The 23544-nt window shown below is 37.1% G+C and overlaps 1 protein-coding gene across 1 annotated transcript; it reads left to right on the plus strand.

Annotated features, from left to right (window-relative positions):
- The first annotated feature begins 4701 nt into the window (after positions 1-4701).
- On the plus strand, positions 4702-8699 carry LOC127083735 (E3 ubiquitin-protein ligase RGLG2). The gene is made up of 12 exons (XM_051024067.1): positions 4702-4878; positions 5142-5411; positions 5836-5920; positions 6001-6141; positions 6238-6351; positions 6445-6542; positions 7237-7316; positions 7408-7513; positions 7634-7761; positions 7860-8034; positions 8247-8303; positions 8393-8699. The coding sequence occupies exons 1-12, from the start codon at positions 4720-4722 to the stop codon at positions 8471-8473; spliced, it is 1494 nt and encodes a 497-aa protein (XP_050880024.1). The 5' UTR covers positions 4702-4719; the 3' UTR covers positions 8474-8699.
- The last annotated feature ends 14845 nt before the right edge of the window (positions 8700-23544 follow it).

Consider the following 23544-nt stretch of genomic DNA (forward strand, 5'->3'; position numbering starts at 1 on the left):
AAAGTGAAGATGCACAACACCGATCGTGTGAAGTTGCAGTTCGGTATGGTCCAGAATATCCCAGACCCCCCAGCTAGCCTAGGAGAATGGCATATGCGTAAAGTGAATGACCAATGGAACTTCAACCCTTGGCAAACCTTCGCAAGATCAGAGTGTCGCAAGTGGAAGCACCGTCATGACCATGTCTTAACTGACGCAGTCATGCCAAATAAGGTAAAACCAAGTCGTACTTATATGGCTTGGTACATATCAGTTGGATTTCAATTCATCGTCGATGATATGTACCTCTACGACCCACGCCAGACAAGTTACACGCAAGAAGGATCAACATCTAACCCCCAACAACATTCTCAGCCCGGTTACTCACAACCACCTATCCGTCAAACTTTCCGTTCCACAAACACACAAACATACAACCAAAACATGCCATTCACCCAACCCCAATACCAAGAACATCCCCCATACCACCACCAACAAATGGACCATCAAACTCAGACCGAACATCGCTTCGCACCCACACCATCACCCTACCAAAGTCGCCTTAGCCAAAACACTAACCGCCCCTCCTCCTACCGTAGCCAAGAACCCCAAACATCACAATACCAAAATATTCCACAACCATATCTCTTCCAAACACCCCAAAAACCTTTCCAACCGTTCCTAGACCCATCATTCACACCCATGTCTCCCTTCAACCGTCCCGGTCGCCCATCCATGAGTCAACCACACCCCAACTTCTCTGGCATGGGTCATGAGCTCAGCTACGCCGGTACACCATCATTGAATATTGAAGACTATGCTGAGTTGGCTGAATACCTCAACGGATCTTCTCCTGTAGGAGGTAATGACGCTCCTAGACCATCAGATGAACAAACACCGGTGCAGAATCGTCAACGTGGGTTAGGGCCAAGGGTTAGGGTAGCTAGGGGATGTGGGACCGGAGGTCGGTTAGGTGATCCCGGTCATCACCATTAGGATTCTTTGTGTAAAATCCAAAATTTATTAATATCAATTCGTATTATATCAAATTTATCTTTGTGTAAACTCCAAACATTAGGTTTCTTTGTCTAAACTCCATTTTGGCAAAATTCACATACACATGTTTTGACTGAAACCCTAATTTTGGCAAAACTACCCAACTACCTAACTCACTCATTTTTTATGATTTTGAGGTGGGACAAAGTGCATTGGAAAGTTTGAGATGTCTACTTAAATTGTTATGTTGGACAAAATTTCATAATTCTAAAATAAACACATATGATAATACAAAACATTATAGGCCACATAACAATTGAAATGTCAAAGAGTCCAAGTTCAGGTGCCCATACCTTTCTCATAAAAAATGCAAATGATGCAAATTTTTTGTCCAAATTCATTATCTTGAAAAGATCTACAACTTTTATGTTGAAGGTTTTGTCATTTGAGGCTTTTATCATTCAAACAGAAGGGCTTGAAGTTGGTCCCTTTTGGCAAAATTCACATACACATGTTTTGACAGAAACCCTAATTTTGGGTCAAGTTCGCAAGGACCTAACTCACTCATTTTTAATTATTTTGAGGTGGGACCAAGTGCATTGGAAAATTTAAGATTTCTACTTCAGTTGTTATGTTGGACAAAAATTCATAACTCTAACACAAACACATGCAATAATACAAAACATTATAGGTCAGATAACAGTTAAAATGTCAAAGAGTCCAAGTTCATGTGCCCATACCTTTCTAAAAAAAATTGCAAATGATGCAAAACTTTAGTCCAAATTCATTATCTTGAAAAGACCTACAACTTTTATGTTGAAGGTTTTGTCATTTGAGGCTTTTATCATTCAAATAGAAGGGCTTGAAGTTGGTCCCTTTTGGCAAAATTCACATACACATGTTTTGACAAAAACCCTAATTTTGGGTCAAGTTCGCAAGGACCTAACTCACTCATTTTTAATTATTTTGAGGTGGGACCAAGTGCATTGGAAAATTTAAGATGTCTACTTTAGTTGTTATGTTAGACAAAAATTCATAACTCTAACACAAACACATGCAATAATACAAAACATTATAGGTCAGATAATAGTTAAAATGTCAAAGAGTCCAAGTTCATGTGCCCATACCTTTCTCAAAAAAATTGCAAATGATGCAAAAATTTAGTCCAAATTCATTATCGTGAAAAGATCTACATCTTTTATGTTGAAGGTTTTGTCATTTGAGGCTTTTATCATTCAAACAGAAGGGCTTGAAGTTGGTCCCTTTTGGCAAAATTCACATACACATGTTTTGACAAAAACCCTAATTTTGGGTCAAGTTCGCAAGGACCTAACTCACTCATTTTTAATTATTTTGAGGTGGGACTAAGTGCATTGGAAAATTTAAGATGTCTACTTCAGTTGTTATGTTGGACCAAATTTCATAACTCTAACACAAACACATGCAATAATACAAAATATTATAGGTCAGATAACAGGTCAAAAACTCAGAAGTCCAACTTCAACTGCCCATAACTTTCTCATAAAAAATCTAAATGATGCAAAAGTTATATCCAAATTCATTGTCTTGAAAAGATCTACAACTTTCATGTTGGAGGTTTTTTCATTTGAGCCTTTTTTAAGGGAGTCGCCAATTGGATTGACGCCTCCTCTTAAAAATTACACATAGGCGCCAATTGGATTGGCTAGGGCACCTGCCCTAGCCAATCCAATTGGCGCCTCCTTGCAATTTTTAAGAGGGGTCGCCAATCCAATTGGCGCCTCCTCCTAAAAGTGGGGTAGATTGGAAATTTTGCTGAAAAGTGGGGTATTTTAGGAATTTTTTCGAAAAAATGGGTTATCTCGGTAAAAAAACCAAAATTGAAAGTACCTTATTTTGCCACCTCATTCATTTCTCACATTTTACTTTTAACTATCCACTTTTCCTTTTGTTCTCTTAATTCAAAATTTAAATTTTCCCCACATTTCTTTTTCTCACACTTTTTCACTTTCATTTTAATTTTTCTCTCCCCATTCTCTTTTTTTTTTTTTTAATTTTATTTTGTAAATATAAATAACATAATTTGAACACCTTTTTAATTTAATGAAAAAGAACACATAATTTTTTTGAATTTTTAAAACACAAAATTTATCTAAAATAAAATCATAATTATTATATATAAAAAATATTTATAATTTATATGATTATTGTTCGTTATATTCATAATTTATATAATTATTAAGTAACTTATTTAAAATTGCCATGTGTATTTAAATACATTTTATATTATATCAAATTGAATAACACTCAATAATAATGCACACAACTAACTTTCTATTTCAAATGTATCAAGATAATATCTAACTTTATTTTAGATGCAAATTTTTTATTTTCAAATGTGAATTTTTTCTTTCTTTCTCTATCTCACATGTCTATTTTTTTATACGATTTTTTAATACAATTGAGTTTATATGATAATTATTAATTTTATAATTAAGTAGCACATTATAAATTAACTTGTGTATTTAAAATTATTTTATATTGTATCAAATTGAATATCACTTAATAAAGATGCACACAACTAACTTTTTATCTTACGGATCACTATCAAAATAATATGTATTTATTTTATTTTAATCAATAATTATTTTTAATTGAGAGTTGACTTCTTTATTTTTAAATATATTTTTTTTTTAATTTTTAATTTATACGTATATTTAAATATATTTTATACCGTATTATAATTTACCTACGCACAAATATCTTACTAATTTTGTGAAAAGAAAAATGTAGTTTAAGATTAATCACTCTAAATATTAAATTGTAGTAAATTTAGCAAAAAAATTAATTTAATAAAAATATGAATTGAAATACAATTATACTACCACAAAAAATGAAAATTTTTCCTATTATACTTTACGAGCATGAAAGTATTCATAAAGTATGATATGAGAATTTTTCTGTTTTCAAGAGCAAATTCCAGTGACTAGACTGTATAATTAAAAAAATACTACAGTTCATATAATATTTAGAAATTTAAATATATTATAAGTTATTTCTCTTTAAAAAAATTAACGAAATTCAAATGTTTATTTTGGACAACCAATTTTTTTATAGTATTTAAAGAGAAATTTTAAATAATTATAATATAGTTATTTCTCTTTTAAATATACATCCTATATCAAACTGTTTGATATACTACTGTTTACCAATTATAATTAATAATATAATCAACAAACCAAACAATCTCTTCACTTCTACTGCTACAGTAACCCTCATGTGAAAGGTCATGTATTATTATTTAAACAAAACATTACAAAAGATAAAGCAATTACTCTTTTAGAGCACAAAAGTGTAAAATATTGTTTTTGTCTAACTTTTGGATAACATGAAGATATTTATTCTTATTCTTATAATAATTCTAATTCGGTAATGTAGTAATTATATTGTTAAAAATAAATAACTTAATTTTTAAATCAGTAATATCCAAAACCAAAATCATATATTTAAAAATAAAAACTAAAATCCAAAAATCATTAATTGTTAATCATTAATGATTGATAAGGTAGTACTAGTATAATACTAATATACCCGACCAACCTATTAGGTAAGAGAGCTTTCACCATTAACTTGCGTAATTAATTTAATTGAACGATCGTGGACTATTTTTGAAACCCGATTAAGAAAGTCTTAATCAGTAATATTATTGACCATAAAAAGAAAGAAAAACCCTATTACTAGTATGATTAACACTAAACCTTGTTTATGAGAGTAGTTTATGCACAAAAAGAAAAGTGGGTGAAAGCACAATTACAGAGAGAGAAAGTTCGTGGAAACAACCTTCACCGTTCATCAATTCCACTGATACTGACACCCACACGCTCATCCATTTCCACTCATTCACTCTCTCTCAACCTCTTCAAGGTATTTCTTTTCTTCAAGATTCAAAATTTTCCATTTTTTTCTAGTTTTTTATTTCTTATATACATTATTCTATGTTCAATTTGCTGAATTGAAACCAATATATGGGGGTGTTTTACTTGAATTGTAAATGAAATTCATGCAAAAAAAGGGAATTAATTGTTGTGAAAATGATTAAGAATGTGAATTTAGCATAATGAAGTTAAGTTTGTTATTAGAGATTTGATTTGAATGTTTGAATTGTGGTTTGTGTTGAATTTCTCTAGGATAAAGAATTCATGGGTGGATCACATTCAAAACGGAGAGGCTCTAGAAGCTCTAGGCAGCGTTCTTCATCATCTTCAAGGTCAAATCCTATGTTTCCTCAATATCAATCTCCTTATTTGCCACAACCACAAGATCATGGGGTAATGGGGTATAATTATGAGACTCCGCCTCCTCCTCAAAGCTATGGTGGTAGTGTTGCTCATCAACAAAGTAAGAGTTCCGACAAGAAGTTTACAAGGATAGGTGATAATTATACTAGTTTGGAACAGGTAATTTTCAGGTCCTTTTTTTGACTTTAAAGCTCTTAAGTTTTTGACAAACAATAGTGTTTAGGTTTTGAATCATTTGGACCTGTTTGATGCTTCGTGTTTAATAATACATACTTGCATCATCATTTTGACCTGTTGCGCAATGATTAGTTTCAAGGTGTTTATGTATTTGGAGAATGTAAATGTCAGATCACAGTGGCACTATACTGATGGTTACTCCCTCTAGTCCTTAATATAAGAAAAATTTTACTTTTTAGATTTATTGGAGAATCAATGTATCTCAACAACACATAATCCAGATACATTGATTTTTCAATGAATCTAAAAAGTAATTATTTTTTCTTATATTAAGGACTAGAGGTAGTACTATTTATTTGTTTTTTTTGTGACATTCTGAAGTGTTTTTCTTTTCCATTTTTGGAAGGTAACTGAGGCTCTGGCAAGTGCTGGTTTAGAGTCTTCCAATCTCATTGTTGGTATCGATTTTACAAAAAGCAATGAGTGGACAGGTTTAGCCTCGTTTGACTAATTTTCATTTTCTCCTTCTTTTCTTTGTGTCACTCTGCATGACTTGCCTTTGTATTATTAGGTGCAAGGTCTTTTCAAAGGAAATGCCTTCATCACATCGGGCATGAACAAAATCCCTATGAACAAGCTATATCTATCATTGGGAAAACACTGTCCTCCTTTGATGAGGATAACTTGATTCCTTGTTTTGGATTCGGAGATGGTAAATTAGATACTTTTTGTGAATTATTACATTAATTCTTTAAGATATAATCTACTGTCTGTGTGAGTTATATTGTGTGTTGGTTTACATTGACAGCTTCAACACACGACCAAGAAGTTTTTAGTTTCAATGCCGAGGATAGATTTTGTCATGGGTTTGAAGAAGTGTTGTCACGTTATAGAGAATTGGTCCCTCAATTAAGGCTTGCAGGTATTTGGACATTGGTCAAATTTCATCTCATTCTTTATATGTATTTCATTCAGCTCTTTGCTTATGCTATTTATCACCCCCAATTCATGGCAGGACCCACATCATTCGCCCCTGTCATTGAGATGGCAATCACCATAGTTGAGCAAAGTGAAGGCCAATACCATGTTTTATTGATTATAGCAGATGGGCAGGTAGAGAATTACCAGAGCTGAAAGTGACAATAGATTTGCTTGTTATTTAATCGAGTGCATATCAAGATCATGTAATTGAGAAGTGGTATAAGTAGCTTGCACATGGATTCTTTTTATTGACGATTTTCTTTTCTTTCGAGGGGTAGAAAGTTGGGATTGTTATTGATGCTGAAATTAAGACCTTCCTTCAATACTCGATACCTTGACACTTGGTTGCGCATGTAATCAAATGAATGTAACATTTATTGGTAGAGTTAGATATTTTTTTGTTAAAAGGGATAAAGAGATAATACAATAACTTGTTGGGCGATCCGACCGATTTTCACCCTCTAAAAACACCACCTAAAAAGAGATATAGACTGCAATACAAGGTTAGATTATGGGCTAATTGAATGCTTTATCACATAACTTTGATATGAAATAGTTTTCTTAGGTAGATTTCTTTTATAATCTCTATTTTATATGAATTCAGAGGATCTAAGTTTAATGGTGAAACGTGGCTGCTAAATGACATTGAAATCGAAGTAAGAATTAGCTATATAGTTTTCATATGGAACTAGCATGAAACATAGAGATAGCATTAGCGGAACATCATTCTATCACGTTGTGGTTATGCTTGCCTTTGGCCATCAATTAGCAATTAGAGATTAAGTATGATAAATGATTGATGTTGAAGACTGTCAACTTTTCGCAGGTGACAAGAAGTGTTGACACTGAGCGTGGGCAATTGAGTACACAAGAAAGAAAAACTGTAGAAGCAATTGTGAAAGCTAGGTAATTTATCTGCTTGTGGTTCTTTTTTCTTTTTCTTGGTTATAATAATGTGTATACAAATGATAACAAATAATTACGAGTTTACTTGCAGTGAATATCCCCTGTCAATTATACTAGTTGGAGTTGGAGATGGGCCATGGGACATGATGAAAGAATTTGACGATAACATACCTGCTCGAGCATTTGATAATTTCCAGGCATGTATCTCCTATTCAGAGAACAAGTCAATTTTGTTGCTTCTACACAGCATTTTCTGTTTACACTTTAAACAATGCTAAACTTTATATTTCTTTCCTTATTTGCTTTGTATTGTGTAGTTTGTGAATTTCACCGAATTAATGTCAAAGAATATGGATCGGTCTAGAAAGGAAGCCGAGTTTGCACTTTCTGCGTTAATGGAAATACCTTCGCAGTACAAGGCAACACTAGAACTTAATATATTGAGGTAACAATGTTGAATCTTTTTCTTTGTAAGCTTTTGCTGTATTGGACTTGAATATAAAATCTGCATATGAAATCCCCGTGTATTGTTTTTTCAAACAGCAATCGTAGAAGGAATGATATACATAGGATTCCTCTACCACCACCTCAATATGGTACATCGTCTTTCAACACCCCAAAATCTTCCAATCAAAACAATTTTCGCCCCAGTGCGCCATCTCACAACAAACCAAGTGTTATCACGAACCCACATGCAAGTTCTGCTTCTGATAATCAGGTACTTTGTCTCTTTGCTTTCTCTTACTGGTGCCTTTTTGCTTCTACAGTGTACTGTCACTGAAGTAGCATTTTTACTTGTCTATTTTCATTCTCGATCCTCATGTAGAAGTCTATTTATGGATCAAAGTGGCAATGATAAGTTTACTTAAACATAAACGGTTTAATACAAATTCAAAACCTATAAACTATTCTGTTTTGTCATCGCTGCAGTTTTGTCCCATTTGCCTTTCCAATCCGAAGGATATGGCCTTTGGTTGCGGACATCAGGTTAGGAAGCTGACCACTTTGCTTTTTCTCATACATTTTAAATGATTGATTGCCGATTAGTAACGTGAATTTTTAAAATTAATTTGCAGACATGCTGCGAGTGCGGTCAAGATCTTGAGCTATGCCCCATTTGCAGGAGTAACATTGCTACTAGAATAAAGCTTTATTAGATTATATCTCTGAAAACTTGTGCAGGGTTTTTGGTGTTGAAGTATGAAACCTAGCAAGTTTCTTGATGACTAGGGAGGTGTAAATAGTTTTGGCATTACATACTCAAGTCCATGCTTTGAGCGCATTTTATTTTAGTGTTGGTTCTCCATTGATATATTTATTTTTTGGAAATCCATCAATATAATTTCCATGCTTAATGTTTTATAAATATTAGGGTTTTTTGAAGCGGAAAATCGACCCAATTAATCTATTTGGTTTTTTTCTCTCCTTGTTTTATCTGGTAATCAGTTTTGTTATAAACTTCAATTTGATTCAATCTCGAGTGGTTTGGATTTGGATTTTGTTAAAGGAGCCGGCGGAAGATAACACCACCAAATATGAGTCAACTCAGCATTCCGAACCTTTATAGTTAGGGCGGTTAAGCCAACTCAAATTCAGTTAGGAATCAGTTAGGTAGATAGGATCTAGTGTATGAGTTTCACGAGTAAAATTATTGAGATTCATATATTATTTACATATGTAAACACAAAATAATTACAACAAATGAGTTATTCAATAGAATGCACCGGAAGAAATCCCAATAATATTATTAAAAAAAAATTAAGAATGAAGTACATTGTTTGTCCTAGATGAATATGTCCATTAGGTTTAACTTTTGAGATCCACACAACTCGTCTGTATAAGAGCGTAGTTGTTGCATACAACAGTCTACATAGAGCATGCGTAACTCACGCCACTCATCCGTACAGGAGTGTGGAGTGCTGAGTAAGGTCTGTCATACATGGTTAAAGTGTAACGGACGGATCTGTCGAGCGGATCTGCCTACTACCGTCTTGCCATTGGAAGGAGACCGGTTGGAGAAAGGAGAGGAAAATAAAGGAGAGGAAAATAAATGAGAATTACTCTTTTCTTCCTTATATCTTATCCCACACCATTATTAAAATTTTCGGACTCTCTAGTGTTCGGAGATGTATCTTCGGACATACCTATTTTAGTCATTTCTTAGAGCAAATTGAAGAAACAATCCTTTTACATTAAAATTTAATTTGAAGGTGCATCTCCGTATGTGTAAATAGTGCGTCTGAAGATGTATCTTCGTAATAATTATTTATTCAAACATTTGTGGATGGTCCAGAGTGTACTTTAGACGTTTTTCTTTCATATCGCGCGCCAAATCCTTCTCTCTTCCTCCTTATTCATTTCTCGAAAGTTCTAAAAAAACACTTGACCTCTCTCTCTACCATTGAAGCATCTCATCCTTTCATTGAAGCATCAATGAAGCTCTTTCTCCTCCTTTTTAACATCTCATAACATTCAAACCGTTAATTCTCATCAATCATTTTCATTTGATAAGTTTTTTAAATTTTGTTTTCTTTTTATGTTTTGATTTGTAGTTAGTTTTTTTAGGATACATTAGTTACTTTAGGTACATTAGATAGTAGTGTAAATGAAATTGATAGGTAGAAGAATATGCATTAAGATTTTTTTGGGACTGTTAGAGCAGAAATGATGTATCTGCCATGGGTGAGACAATTGCAGGTATGTCCAAAGATGAATCTCCGAATTTGGTTTACATTGTTTTTAGAGATGCGTCTCTGGATTGAACTCAGGAAAAAAAAGGGTGATTTTGTGAATTTTTTCGGACATGTTGTTTATATCTGTCTCTATTTCTAAAGCAAGTGCAATGGCGATAACAACACCGGTCGGATTAGGCTCAGACGTGTGTCCCAAACTGCGTCGGTACAACATTAGAGGCCGCATCGAGGACCACGAGCCCACAAGTTGTTGATAACTCGTTTGATGGTGCATTTACATCACAACCCCGAGGCTTCCACCCGTCTGGTTCTCGTAGCCGTCTCTCTCACGCCTCACAAGCAACATAACCTGAAGTTCCTGAAGCCCAGGAGGATGCCGCTGTCGATCCCAATCCCCCATTAGAGAGTTATCCACGAGGCCCATTTGACATCTCCATACTTCATCTTTATGCAATCCATGCTGCTAGGCATGTCTGACATGAAGATGTATATTTCTTTTCTTTTGCAATACATATGTTGTCGACTAATTAAATTCATACTGATGGTTATTGTTTGAAAACGATTAACAACAGCAGAAAGATTTTGGAGCTGACACAACCCACCACTGCTTGGTTCATTGATGCTATTCGCTATCCCGGGCTTGCTGGTTTATGTTCTTCGGCTTACATGACCATAAACAACGACATGTTGTCAGCTTTTGCTGAGAGGTTGCATTTAGAAACGTCATCTTTCCACCTACCTATAAGCGAGATAACAATCACCTCAGATGATGTTTCATGCCTTATGCATCTTCCCACTAGGGGGAGATTACTGGACCTCGGGATGATCGGGCGAGAGGAAGGGGTCGACATGATGGTCACCCATTTGGGAGCTGACTCTGCTAACGCCGCACATAAGGCGCATAACACTAAGGGTGCTAACGCAAGATTTAGTTTTTTGGAAAAGCTTTATAAATACCATTTGTAGGGGGCCTTGGATGCCGAAGGTGATGATGTACATGTTGAGTACCACCGACATTGCGCATTGAGGTGTTACCTCTTGTTTCCTGGTTGGAACATCCATATTTGTGGAAAAAAGTGCAACCTATGTCGATGTGGTCTACCTTAAGTATTTCTCCGACCTAATTGCGATTCACGAGTACAACCGGGCCCCCACCTATTTGGTATACCTGTACTCGAAGATGGTCGAGAGTTGTCTTTAAAAGACAAAGCAAATGACAGGGAGCTGCACACTTATTACGGTAAATTCTTGTTACTATTATTTTGATAATTCATTTGTTACATTTGTTATTAATATTATATCCAAACCATTTACAGTGATGAATCATCTCCTACTTTCCTCACATCAACGGGTGAGAAGTTGCGCCTGCCTATGACGAGGATTGACCACATGAAGTAGGTTTTGTTTCGTACATGGGGAATGGTATGACCGGTCCATTTAGACTTTCTCTTGATCATATGACACTAAATGACATTTTCTTCTACCCATACTAGGGTCACCGCCAGACATGTCAGTTTGACGTCATTTCCTTATACTCTGAATGGTTGGTATGTGAGTCATCTCTTATGTATCCCTATCTTCCCGAGCGAGTGATGAGCCAGTTTGGCTACTTGCAGATTATTCCGAGACCTCCCCATGAGTCCGCTCCTCCAGGCGTCTTCTGTAGATATCTACTGGTGATACCAGATGATTTCGAGAGTTACCTGGTACATTAAGAGTACCATTGGGAGCTAGCTCATGTACACTAGGCTTATGTTGAGGGCTACATGACATGTTTCTATGATGTCACACACTATCATGACACCAAATGCTCCTGCAAGGCCACCCAGGCCAGCTAACCAAGAGATACTTGTGGTTCAGGATGAGCAGACAAAGAGCGTGACGACAGTCTGTCAGCGTGTTGCATAGATGGGTAGAGGAGCCATAAGGGAATGAATCTTTGAGGATAACAATCCCTAGTTGTCCATCGTGGAATGTATGGTTGCTGAGTTACGGCATGCCGTGCAGTACAGACGGAGGAGGAGGCAGGGAATCAGACATACTCAATTGTTAGTTTATGTTTGGTTTTGTATTATTTTTTAGTATTTTAGGATAAATGTTATGTATGGTCTTGATTTTTTGGATTAACATATGACTTTTTGCTTTCATTTAACTTTAGTATAACTTCATTTTACTTTGATTTTACTTTGCTTTTACTCTACTATAAGTTGGTCTCAAAACATTATGATGTTGAGACAATGGTGACGTTTTGAAATGATTCAGGGGGTTATTCAGAGATGCATCTTCGGATACACTCAAATAGTATACTGAGATGCATCTCTAGACCATACTTTTTTTTAAACTGGAGTCAAACATAGAAAATAAAATGTTTGCGTGATTTTGGTATTGGAATTTTGCACCACAAGATTGATGAACAATGGTGGAGAGAATTGGAATATGGAGTGATATATATAATATATATATATATATATATATATATATATATATATATATATATATATATATATATATATATATATATATATATATATATATATATATATATATATATATATATATATATATATATAAATGAAGGAGATTGGCGATCAAAAACGCAGCGGAAATTAAAATTTTCTCCTTTAGTGATCCTTACGAATGGACATGATCAGTGATAAAAAGGTTACCTCTTATGACGATTGGAACCTTTGATGCAAATCTCTTGTGACTATTGAAGCCTTTGATGCAGATCTACGGAGCGATCACGAACGTTGAACGATGACAACGTCTCTACTCAGTCCACACGAACGAATTCCTTCAATCTCAGTGCTAGCTGCTATGAATGAAGGCTTTGAGTGAGAGAGAGAGAGAGAGAGAGAGAGAGAAAGAAAACGAAAATGCAACCGCAGCAAATGCTTCTGCACAAGGGTTCTATTTATATAACCACTTGTGTGGGCTTCAAGCTAAAAAACCCACTTAAGTGTATGTGGCCCATATCTTATAATATGCCCAAAAACACTTAAGCGCGTGGTACCTTACCATATTTCGTATTCTACTTAAGTACACCGTACCTTACGATGTTCTACAATTCACTTAACTGCATCGTACCTTACGGTGTTCCTTAGTTACTCTATCTCTCATCAATCCGTCCTTTGTGTGTGACCTTGTAGATTTTCGCGGCGTTGGCAATTATATTAAATCATGTATTTAACATAATAAACAGTGAGCGGTATCTAGCAACACATCACTGCTACCCAAGACACGAAAATATCATGTGATCTGACAAATCCTTCTGTGATAATACTTATGTGTAGAATTACCCTTTTGCATTTATGTCTATATTGAACACAAGGCATAAACCGTGTCATCCTTGTCCAGTTAAATATTGGGCCGATAGAAATTTATCCTGTTATGCAAGATGGGCAAATTCCATCTAGGTCACTCATGTCCCTCAGCATGCTCCGTGGAGTACCCATCAACTGTCTTTATGGTTATCCAGTTACGGACAACGTTTGATCAGCAATAAAGCACTCGACTCTACATCTAGGGTCCATAGTGGTTTCAGGTCAAAGGGTGGTATACACCATTATCACCATGAGAATAACTTATGACACTTTGCATAACTTTCTATATAGTATTCTCATAGCGGGTCAATCCAGTATAAATATTACTCTTAATATTCATACCTATGTTTAAGACTTGATAACTCCTTATCCATGATCCATGAGATGTGATCATCAGTCTATATACATAATAGTCTTAATGCTTTAATGTTATCCCACTTCATAATAAAGCTCGACTACGGATACTTTAAGAATAGTGTCCTTATGTTTAATGTGATCTCATGATCAAGTCACACTTGATACATTAAACGGGCTAGCTATTCTAGGGACTTTATTATACAAACGTAATAAAGAAAAAGCCTTGAAATAATTCGATACAAGCACCAAAAGTATTGGCCTCTAGGGCTTACACCAACAATCTCCCACTAGCACTAGAGCCAATCAGGCATACCCCCAATGGCCATAGATCTAGTATGGCCAACATGTTTCTGCTGCGCAAGAGGCTTTGTCAGTGGGTCAGCAATATTGTCAAGTGTAGGTACTCTGCATATTTTCACATCTCCTCTATCTATTATCTCTCGAATGAGGTGATAACGCCTAAGTATGTGTTTGGATCGTTGGTGAGATCTAGGCTCCTTAGCTTGTGCGATAGCACCATTGTTATCACAATAGAGATCAATGGGATCCACAATGCTAGGAACTATGCCAAGTTAACTAATGAACTTTTTGATCCAAACAACTTCCTTTGCTACACTTGAGGCAGCAATATACTTGGCCTCGGTTGTAGAATCAACAAATGTACCTTGCTTTGAAATTTTCTAGCTCACAGTGCCACCGTTTAAGCAAAACACATAACCAGATTGCGATCTAAAGTCATTTTATCTGTCTGGAAGCTAGCATCGGTATATCCAATTACAACCAGCTCTTCCTGACCTCCATATATCAAGAATGAGTCCTTAGTCCTTCTCAAATACTTAAGGATATTCTTGACAACTACCCAGTGAGCATCACCAGGATCAGATTCGTACCTACTCGTTGCACTTAAAGCATACGAGACATCTGGTCGAGTACATAACATGGCATACATGATAGATCCTATTGCAGATGCATATGGAATCTTATTCATGCGATCCCTTTCTTCCTTAGTTGAAGAGGATTGTGTTTTTGGTAGACACATGCCATGTTGCATAGATATGAATCCTTTCTTGGAATCATACATATTAAAGCGTCTCAGCACTTTGTCTATGTATGTACTCTGACTTAGGCCAAGCAGTTTTGTGATCTATCTCTATAGATTCTGGTTCCTAATATATAGGCTGCTTCACCTAGGTCCTTCGTAGAAAAGCATTTTCCTAACCAATACTTTACTTGTTGCAGGGTAGGGACATCGTTTCCAATGAGTAATATGTCACCTACATATAATACCAGGAAAAACGATCATGCTCCCACTAACCTTCTTGTAGACACAAGGCTCATCTTTGTTCTTGATCCATGAGTAATACATCACCTTGATCAGTTATGAGATATCCATATCTCTCAGGTAGGTGACGTATCCTGCCTGACCTACGCTGGTCTTGTTCTACTTGAGCAGGTTGCTCTTACAGAACTACTTGTGTTTCCTGCTCTAATTCCTCCATATGTGTATCAATGCTTTGTGATTCTTGATTTTCTTCAAGCTCTACTTTCCTCCCACTGATTCCTTTGGAAATAAAATCCTTTTCTAGGAAAACTCCAGTTCGAGCGACAAACACTTTGCCCTCAGAAGGATTGTAGAAGTAATACCCTCTTGTTTCTTTAGGATACCCCACAAATAAGCATTTGTCAGAGTTGGGCTCAAGCTTAGTTAAAGTTTGTCGTTTCACAGAAACTTCGCAACCCCAAGTCTTCATGTAAGACATATGTGGTTTCTTACCACTCCATATCTCATATAGTGTCTTTTCAACCTTTTTGGATGAAACACGGTTAAGTGTGTAAGCTGTTGTCAATAGTGCATGTCCCTAAAGGGAGTTTGGAAGATCGGCGTGACTCATCATGGATCAGACCATGTCTAACAGGGTTCAATTTCTTCTCTCAGATACACCATTCCATTGGGATGTTCCAGGAGGAGTAAGTTGGGATAGGATCCCACACTCTTTCACATGGTCATCAAACTCTAGGCTTAAATACTCACCACCTCGATCTGATCGAAGAGTTTTAATATTCTTACCTAGTTGGTTTTGTACTCCATTCTTGAATTCCTTGAACTTTTCAAAGGACTCTGATTTGTGTTTCATTAAATACACATAACCATATCTACTGAAATCATCAGTAAATGTGATAAAGTACTGAAAACCTCCTCTGGCTGGTATGTTCAGTGGTCCACATACATCAGTATGTATGAGGCCCAAAAGATCATCAACTCTTTCACCTTTTCCTATGAATGGAGACTTTGTCATCTTTCCACTTAAACAAGATCTTTATGAAGTCTCTACTCCATTCTTCATATCTTCCAGGTACTTTGGGCAGTTTCTCTTCCAGTGTCCGGTCTTACCGCAATGGAAGCAGGTGCCTGCCTTTGTTATGCCTCCACTAGGCTTCAAAGCAGCACCAGTGTGTCTGGGTTTGACAACTTCTTTGCCTTTCCCTTTATCACCCTGCTTGGTGGGCCTTTTGTTCTGTCTCTTTCCATTTCCGATCATCAGAATGGACTTCCCTTTTGTCTTCAGATTCTGCTCAGCAGTTCTTAACATGGCTAGCAGTTCAGGAAGAGATTTGTCTATATCATTCATATTGAAATTTAGGACAAATTGACTGAATCCATCTGGCAACGATTGCAAGATCACATCATTCGCAAGTTCCTTTCTGGGGGGAAAACCCAACCTTTCAAGGTTTTCCACGTACCAATCATCTTGAGCACATGGGGACCTACAGGGGCTCCCTCAGTTAACTTGCCTTGAAAAAGGGGTTTTCAAACTTCAGACCTTTCATGTCTTGCTTGCTCTTGATAGAGCATCTTCAGGTGTTCGATCATATCGAACGCTGCCATGTTCTCATGTTGCTTTTGCAACTCTGAGTTCATGGTAGCTAGCATGAGACAAGCAGTTTCATTGGCATCATCGACATGCTTCTTATAAGCATCTCTTTCTGCCTTAGGTGCAGAACTAGGAGGTTCCTCTTCAGGAACAGGTTTCTCCAAGACATACAACTTTCTATCATGTTTGAGGACAATCCTCAGATTTCGGTGCCAATCCAGAAAATTTGTCCCAGACAATTTTTCTTTGTCAAGGATTGATCGCAAAATGTTTGTTAGAGGTGTTTGTTGAGATTAATGAAAATATAAGTATCATTGACATATTTAATTAGGCCTTTAATTAAATATGCTCCCACTATTTTACTCAAAACAAATGACCCTCATCATTTGATTCGGAAAATCCCGTTGGAAGATTTTCTAGTGGGTCGAGATCCATATTTCACTTTGTTCTAAGTCCGCGTAGGCGGATTACACAAAACTAGGTTATTTAGATAGGAACTCCTTCCAATTGTATCTAATACAACTCTCGAAAATTTCAGTTGGGTGAATAACTCCTTATACCAATCCATCATATGGACCATATTCAACTCTTGCTTCTAAACATATATAATCTTATTATAATTTGTTTAGTTAAGTTTGACCCATTGTTTTAGCAATTGGATATTACAATTATCCTATCGCGCCTTACTAATATAGAACATGCACCTCGCGTAGGCGAAACCTACATTATCCGATACTAGTCTTGATGAGTGCTAAAACTTGGAAAGCATAAACTTAATATTTAATTTGAGGGAATTGCAATTGTTCTGATCTCACCGGCTTATTTATCATATAAATCTTCTCTCACATGCATCAACATACATTCACATGCATCAACATACATAATGAAACAGTTATGGCCCCTAGCGCAATTGTTCTCCCAAACCAATGAGAGAACCTAAGCTAACCTAATAACGATCTAAGCTTCTCCAAGCAAGATCTTCAAGGTTGTCCTCCTCCGATATTGAATTCTTCTCTTTCTTCATAACATTGTCTTCCTTTGATATTGAATTCTTCTCTTTCTTCATAACATTACATTACAGAAGAAACTCGTTTTACATACGAGGGATTGAGATGAGAAAAGAAGTTACATTAAGAGATTAAAAGGAGAGGCACGACACGCATGTCGTATTTAAAAAACCCAAAACAAAATAAAAGATAACTAAGGCCATAACTGATCACCACAAGACAATAATAATAAACACATTATTATTATTAATTTTAATTCTTTTAATTAATTAAAACCAAATTAAATTTCAGCGACCGATCACACAACGCAGAGTTAGCCGGGGGTCCGCTGCCCGGTCACAACTCTTGCGCAGTCATAAAACAGAAACCCCGAGAATTCTGACTCTGTGAATGTGACGACCGTCACAAGCATGTTACGACCGTCACGTCCAGCTTGTTACGACCGTCACAGGCCCATGACGAACGTCACGCGGCCAAAATAACAGAAACGTCTAGAATTCTGGATCTGTGAATGTGACGACTGTCACAAAGCATGTGACGACCGTCATGTCCAGCTTGTTACGATCGTCACAAGTCCATGACGATCATCACGCGGCCAAAAAAACAGCGCTTTGAGACCGTCAAACACAACTCCTTAACATCACAACCCTTGTGTCGTCACTAACCCTAATGCACCAATTTCAGACCGTCAAACACACCTCGATTGTCGATTCAGTATGATTGATCAACAGGTCATTGCTTCACCATACTAATGTCGGATTCCGAAGAAAATGACCATTGATCGCTCAAAGGAAAACAACCATTTAGTGTTTGAATGAACGAAACAGAAACAATATATCATATATATACCGTACTTTGCATTAGGGTTACTTATATCATATATAAGTTGATCGGTCTCAATTGCGTAACCTATGGACGATCGATGTATCGCTGCTTCACCATACTAATGTCGGTTCCGAAGCATAGTCAACATCAATCATCCAACTCGTACACTCATGATGCCAAATTTAATTACTCATTTAATTAATTGATTCATTATGTCTTTTAACCATATTAATATAGAAAATAAGCAGCTATCAGATTCATGGTTTTGTAAGTGGCTCTGATACCACTGAAGGAGATTGGCGATCCAAAATGCAGCGGAAATTAAAATTTTCTCCTTTAGTGATCCTTATGAATGGGCATGATCAGTGATAGAAAGGTTACCTCTTGTGATGATTGAAACCTTTGATGCAGATCTCTTGTGACGATTGAAACCTTTGATGCAGATCTACGGAGCGATCACGAACGTTGAACGATGACAACGTCTCTACTCAGTCCACACGAACGGATTCCTTCAATCTCAGTGCTAGCTGCTATGAATGAAGGCTTTGAGTGTGTGTGTGTGTGTGTGTGTGTGTGTGTGTGTGAGAGAGAGAGAGAGAGAGAGAGAGAGAGAGAGAGAGAGAGAGAGAGAGAGAGAGAGAGAGAGAGAGAGAAAGAGAGAAAATGCAACCGCAGCAAATGCTTCTACACAAGGGTTCTATTTATAGAACCATTTGTGTGGGTTTCAAGCTAAAAAGCCCACTTAAGTGTATGTGGCCCATATCTTATAATATGCCCAAAAACACTTAAGTGCGTGGTACCTTACCATATTTCGTATTCTACTTAAGTACATCGTACCTTACGATGTTCTACAATTCACTTAAGTGCACTGTACCTTACGGTGTTCCTTAGTTACTCTATCTCTCATCAATCTGTCATTTGTGTGTGACCCTGTAGGTTTTCGCGACGTTGGTAATTACATTAAATCACGCATTTAACATAATAAACAGTGAGCGCTATCTAGCAACACATCACTACTACCCAAGACACGAAAATGTCACGTGATATAACAAATCCTTCTGTGATAATACTTATGTGTAGAATTACCCTTTTGCCCTTATGTCTATATTGAACACAAGGTATAGACCGTGTCATCCTTGTCCAGTTCAATATTGGGCCGATAGACATTTATCTTGTTATGCAGGATGGGAAAGTTCCATCTAGGTCACTCATGTCCCTCAACATGCTTCGTGGAGTACCCATCAACTGTCTTTATGGTTATCCAGTTACGGACAACGTTTGATTAACAATAAAGCACTCGACTCTACATCTAGGGTCCATAGTGGTTTCAGGTCAAAGGGTGGTATACACCATTATCACCATGAGAATAACTTATGACACTTTGCATAACTTTCTATATAGTATTCTCATAGTGGGTCAATCCAGTATAAATATTACTCTTAATATTCATACCTATGTTTAAGACTTGATAACTCCTTATCCATGATCCATGAGATGTGATCATCAGTCTATATACATAATAGTCTTAATGCTTTAATGTTATCCCACTTCACAATAAAGCTCGACTACGGATACTTTAAGAATAATGTCCTTATGTTTAATGTGATCTCATGATCAAGTCACACTTGATACATTAAACGGGCTAGCTATTCTAGGAACTTTATTATACAAACGTAATAAAGAAAAAGCCTTGAAATAATTCGATACAAGCACCAAAAGTATTGGCCTCTAGGGCTTACACCAACAATCTCCCACTAGCACTAGAGCCAATCAGGCATACCCCTAATGGCCATAGATCTAATATGGCCATCATGCTTCTGCTGCGCAAGAGGCTTTGTCAGTGGGTCAGCAATATTGTCAAGTGTAGGTACTCTGAATATTTTCACATATCCTCTATCTATTATCTCTCGAATGAGGTGATAACGCCTAAGTATGTGTTTGGATCGTTGGTGAGACCTAGGCTCCTTAGCTTGTGCGATAGCACCATTGTTATCACAATAGAGATCAATGGGATCCATAATGCTAGGAACTATGCCAAGTTCACTAATAAACTTTTTGATCCAAATAACTTCCTTTGCTGTACTTGAGGCAGCAATATACTCGGCCTCGGTTGTAGAATCAACAATTGTACCTTGCTTTGAACTTTTCCAGATGCGGGAAAGAGAACTATGCAGCCAACATAACCTTTGACATATCTTAGGATCCTCTTGAATGTTTCCAAGTGAGACACCTTCAGTCTCCCCATGAATCTACCCATAATATCGACACTAAACGCCAAGTACGATTGCGTATTACACAAGCAACGAAAGGATCCAATCAACCTCCTATATTGAGTTGGATCAATATCTTGCTTATCCTCATTCTTAGACAACATCAACATTAGTTCAGTTGGAGTAGTGACAACTGTCATACGGTGAACTGACTTTGTGTGTTTTTGCTTTGGAAAGCAAATGTCGCGGATAGCAAGAGTCGCCACCGACTTTTCTTTTATCCAATAAGGAAAGGTGGAAAAGAACAGGAAAGACCTTAATTAGATTTTGGGTTCGGGAGGTACATTATACAAAGGGAAGGTGTTAGCACCCTTTGTATCCATGGTTATCCATGGGCTCTTAATTGCTTGATCACTTACGTTTGTTTGAAAAAGTGTTTGTGAATTGCCTAAAAAATATTTTGAAAAGAGAGTTTAACTTTGTAATGATTCTTGTACGAATGTATACGAAGTATTTATCTCGTTTAATTTTGAAACCGGTTTAGAAAAATATAACTTGGCAATGATTCTAGTACGAATGTATACCAAGTGGTGATTTTCTAGTAGATGTTTTGCAAAGTGTGATGTATGAAAAAAACGTTTTAGGTTGTGAGTTAGCAATTAAGAGTTATACCTATCCAAGGTCTTTATGGGCATTTCCTATCCTTATGAGGGTAAAACTGTCCTTACTATTGAGAAGTAAGTAGTTTTATCCTTTGGATGTAAAAGGGTCATCGTAGGGTCATCGATTGGTCATTGAAGGCAACCTTTGTAAGGATACCTTAGCATTCGAAGGGACGATCATCATTTAACCGTAGGCTACAACGACGGGTCACCGAGGGACAAAATCATATATTCGCAGGCAACATTCGAGGGACGATGATTTATTTTATAGGGACATGATGATTTAATCGAAGGGTCTTTGCTAAGTGTATCCCCACATTCGCGGGACATGACCATAATACCGTAAGGCAACAAAGAGAGGTCCAAGATCACATATTCAAAGGCAACATTTTACAATCAATTAGGTAGTTGTAATCAATTAGGTAATTAGGTCCACATCATAATCAATTAGGTAATTAGGGTGAACCTCCACAAGGGTATCCCACAAATAAAGTAGAATACCTAGCAAGCTACCTTCTCCGGGAGTATGTGAACCCTTACAAAATTCAGCAAACAGGTCAGAATACCAAATCAGGGTGCAATCGAGAATTACACCACAAAAGGAACACAGCGGTAGGAATGTCAGGCAAAAGAACACATGGTTAGAATAAAACGGATCAGATAAGCATAGAACAGAACAGACAAATCAGCGACTGTCACGTTCGCTCCTGCCTCGTCTAGCGAAGGCTTAGCGAATGCTCGCTACATGCTCGCTTAGCGATGTGCTAGCGAGCGACTGCGGGTTCTGGTTTTGATGACAGTACAATTCCAGAAAGCTTCACACCCTATGGCATCCATTACAGAAATTACATGGTTAAACGTTCAAGATATTCATATATGCTTAAATTCACATGCAAAAACTTAAGCTATTTTTATAGATTCAATCATAATGCCACATGCAAGTTAAGAACATAAAGCGGTAATAGTAATGCAAACCTGTTTGCACCTGAATTGCAACCTTGAATTGGCAAGTCACTCTTAGGGTTGCCGCCGGATTGAGTTGGGCGAAGGTAACCTTGGTGCAGATGAGTTTCCTTCAGGGTTTCCTTTAGGGTTGCTCTGAATTCTCTGGGTTAGCCTCCAGGGTTTTCTGTGTTGCTTCTGTTAGGGTTTCCTTGCTAGGGTTTCTGTCCGTCTGCCTCTGTCCCCTTTTTCTGAATGAAGCTCTGCTATTTATAATAATTTTTGTGACCTGATGGGCTCAGAATGAAGCCCAAAATTTTCTGGTATTCGCAAGCTTCACTAGGCGAGTGGCGTAGCGAAGGGTTCGCTAGGCGAAGGAGTTGCTCGCCTAGCGAGCATGCCAGTCTGGGCCATTTTCTGGATTTGGCCATCTGTGAGTTGGGTCTTTGTTCCTTTAAGGTCAATGCCTTGGAAAATAAGTTGGAGTGCCTTAAAAATGCCTTGTAACATTAACGGGCAAATTTTGGGGTATGACAGCTGCCCCTGTTCAATATTCTTGAACCAAGAGAGTTAGAATGGCACGTATGCCATTCGTGGTCTGGAGGTGGAAGATTATTGAACACTAGAATGCCCCAAAAATTTGCACTTGTTAATCAAAGGTTAGTCTTGATGGAGATGGGCTTAGAGATGCCATCCAGGAAGTTCGATAATGAAAGATCAGAATGGGTCATACACTACTGGGGATAAAGGATCAGAATGGATCATACACTAGATCGTATCTGAATTGCAGAATGAGTTATTCATTAGGCGGGTGACTTCGCTGGGGAGGAAAGATCAGAATGGATCGTACGCTAGATCGTATCTGAGTTGCAGAATGAGCCGTACGTTAGGCTGTATCTGACGAAGGTAGAATCAGAATGGATCGTATGCTAGATCGTATCTGAGTCGAAGATCCAAATGGGTTGTACGTTAGATCGTATTGGAGTTGCAGAATGAGCCGTACGTTAGGCTGTATCAGAAAAAAAGGGTCAGAATGGATCGTACGTTAGATCGCATCTGAGTTGAAGATCCCAATGGGTCGTACGTTAGACCGTATTGGAGTTGTAGAATGAGCCGTACGTTAGGCTGTATCAGAAAAAGAAAGTAGTCGTACGCTAGACTACACCCCGGAATGTACCGTACGCTAGGCAGTATCTGAGGATTTGAAGGTCAGAATGGATCGTACGTTAGATCGTATCTGAGTTGCAAAATGAGCCGTACGTTAGGCTGTATCTGAAGAAGAAAGTAGTCGTACGCTAGACTACACCCCGGAATGTACCGTACGCTAGGCAGCATC

Source organism: Lathyrus oleraceus, chromosome 5 (genome assembly GCF_024323335.1).
Source record: "Lathyrus oleraceus cultivar Zhongwan6 chromosome 5, CAAS_Psat_ZW6_1.0, whole genome shotgun sequence".
NCBI classification, from domain to species: Eukaryota; Viridiplantae; Streptophyta; class Magnoliopsida; order Fabales; family Fabaceae; genus Lathyrus; species Lathyrus oleraceus.

Coding starts and splice junctions, on each gene's coding strand:
- LOC127083735 (XM_051024067.1), top strand. CDS start 4,720: ATGAGAGTAGTTTATGCACAAAAAGAAAAGTGGGTGAAAGCACAATTA. Junction 5,412..5,835: donor ATTATACTAGTTTGGAACAG/GTAATTTTCAGG, acceptor CATTTTTGGAAG/GTAACTGAGGCTCTGGCAAG. Junction 5,921..6,000: donor AAAAAGCAATGAGTGGACAG/GTTTAGCCTCGT, acceptor TTGTATTATTAG/GTGCAAGGTCTTTTCAAAGG.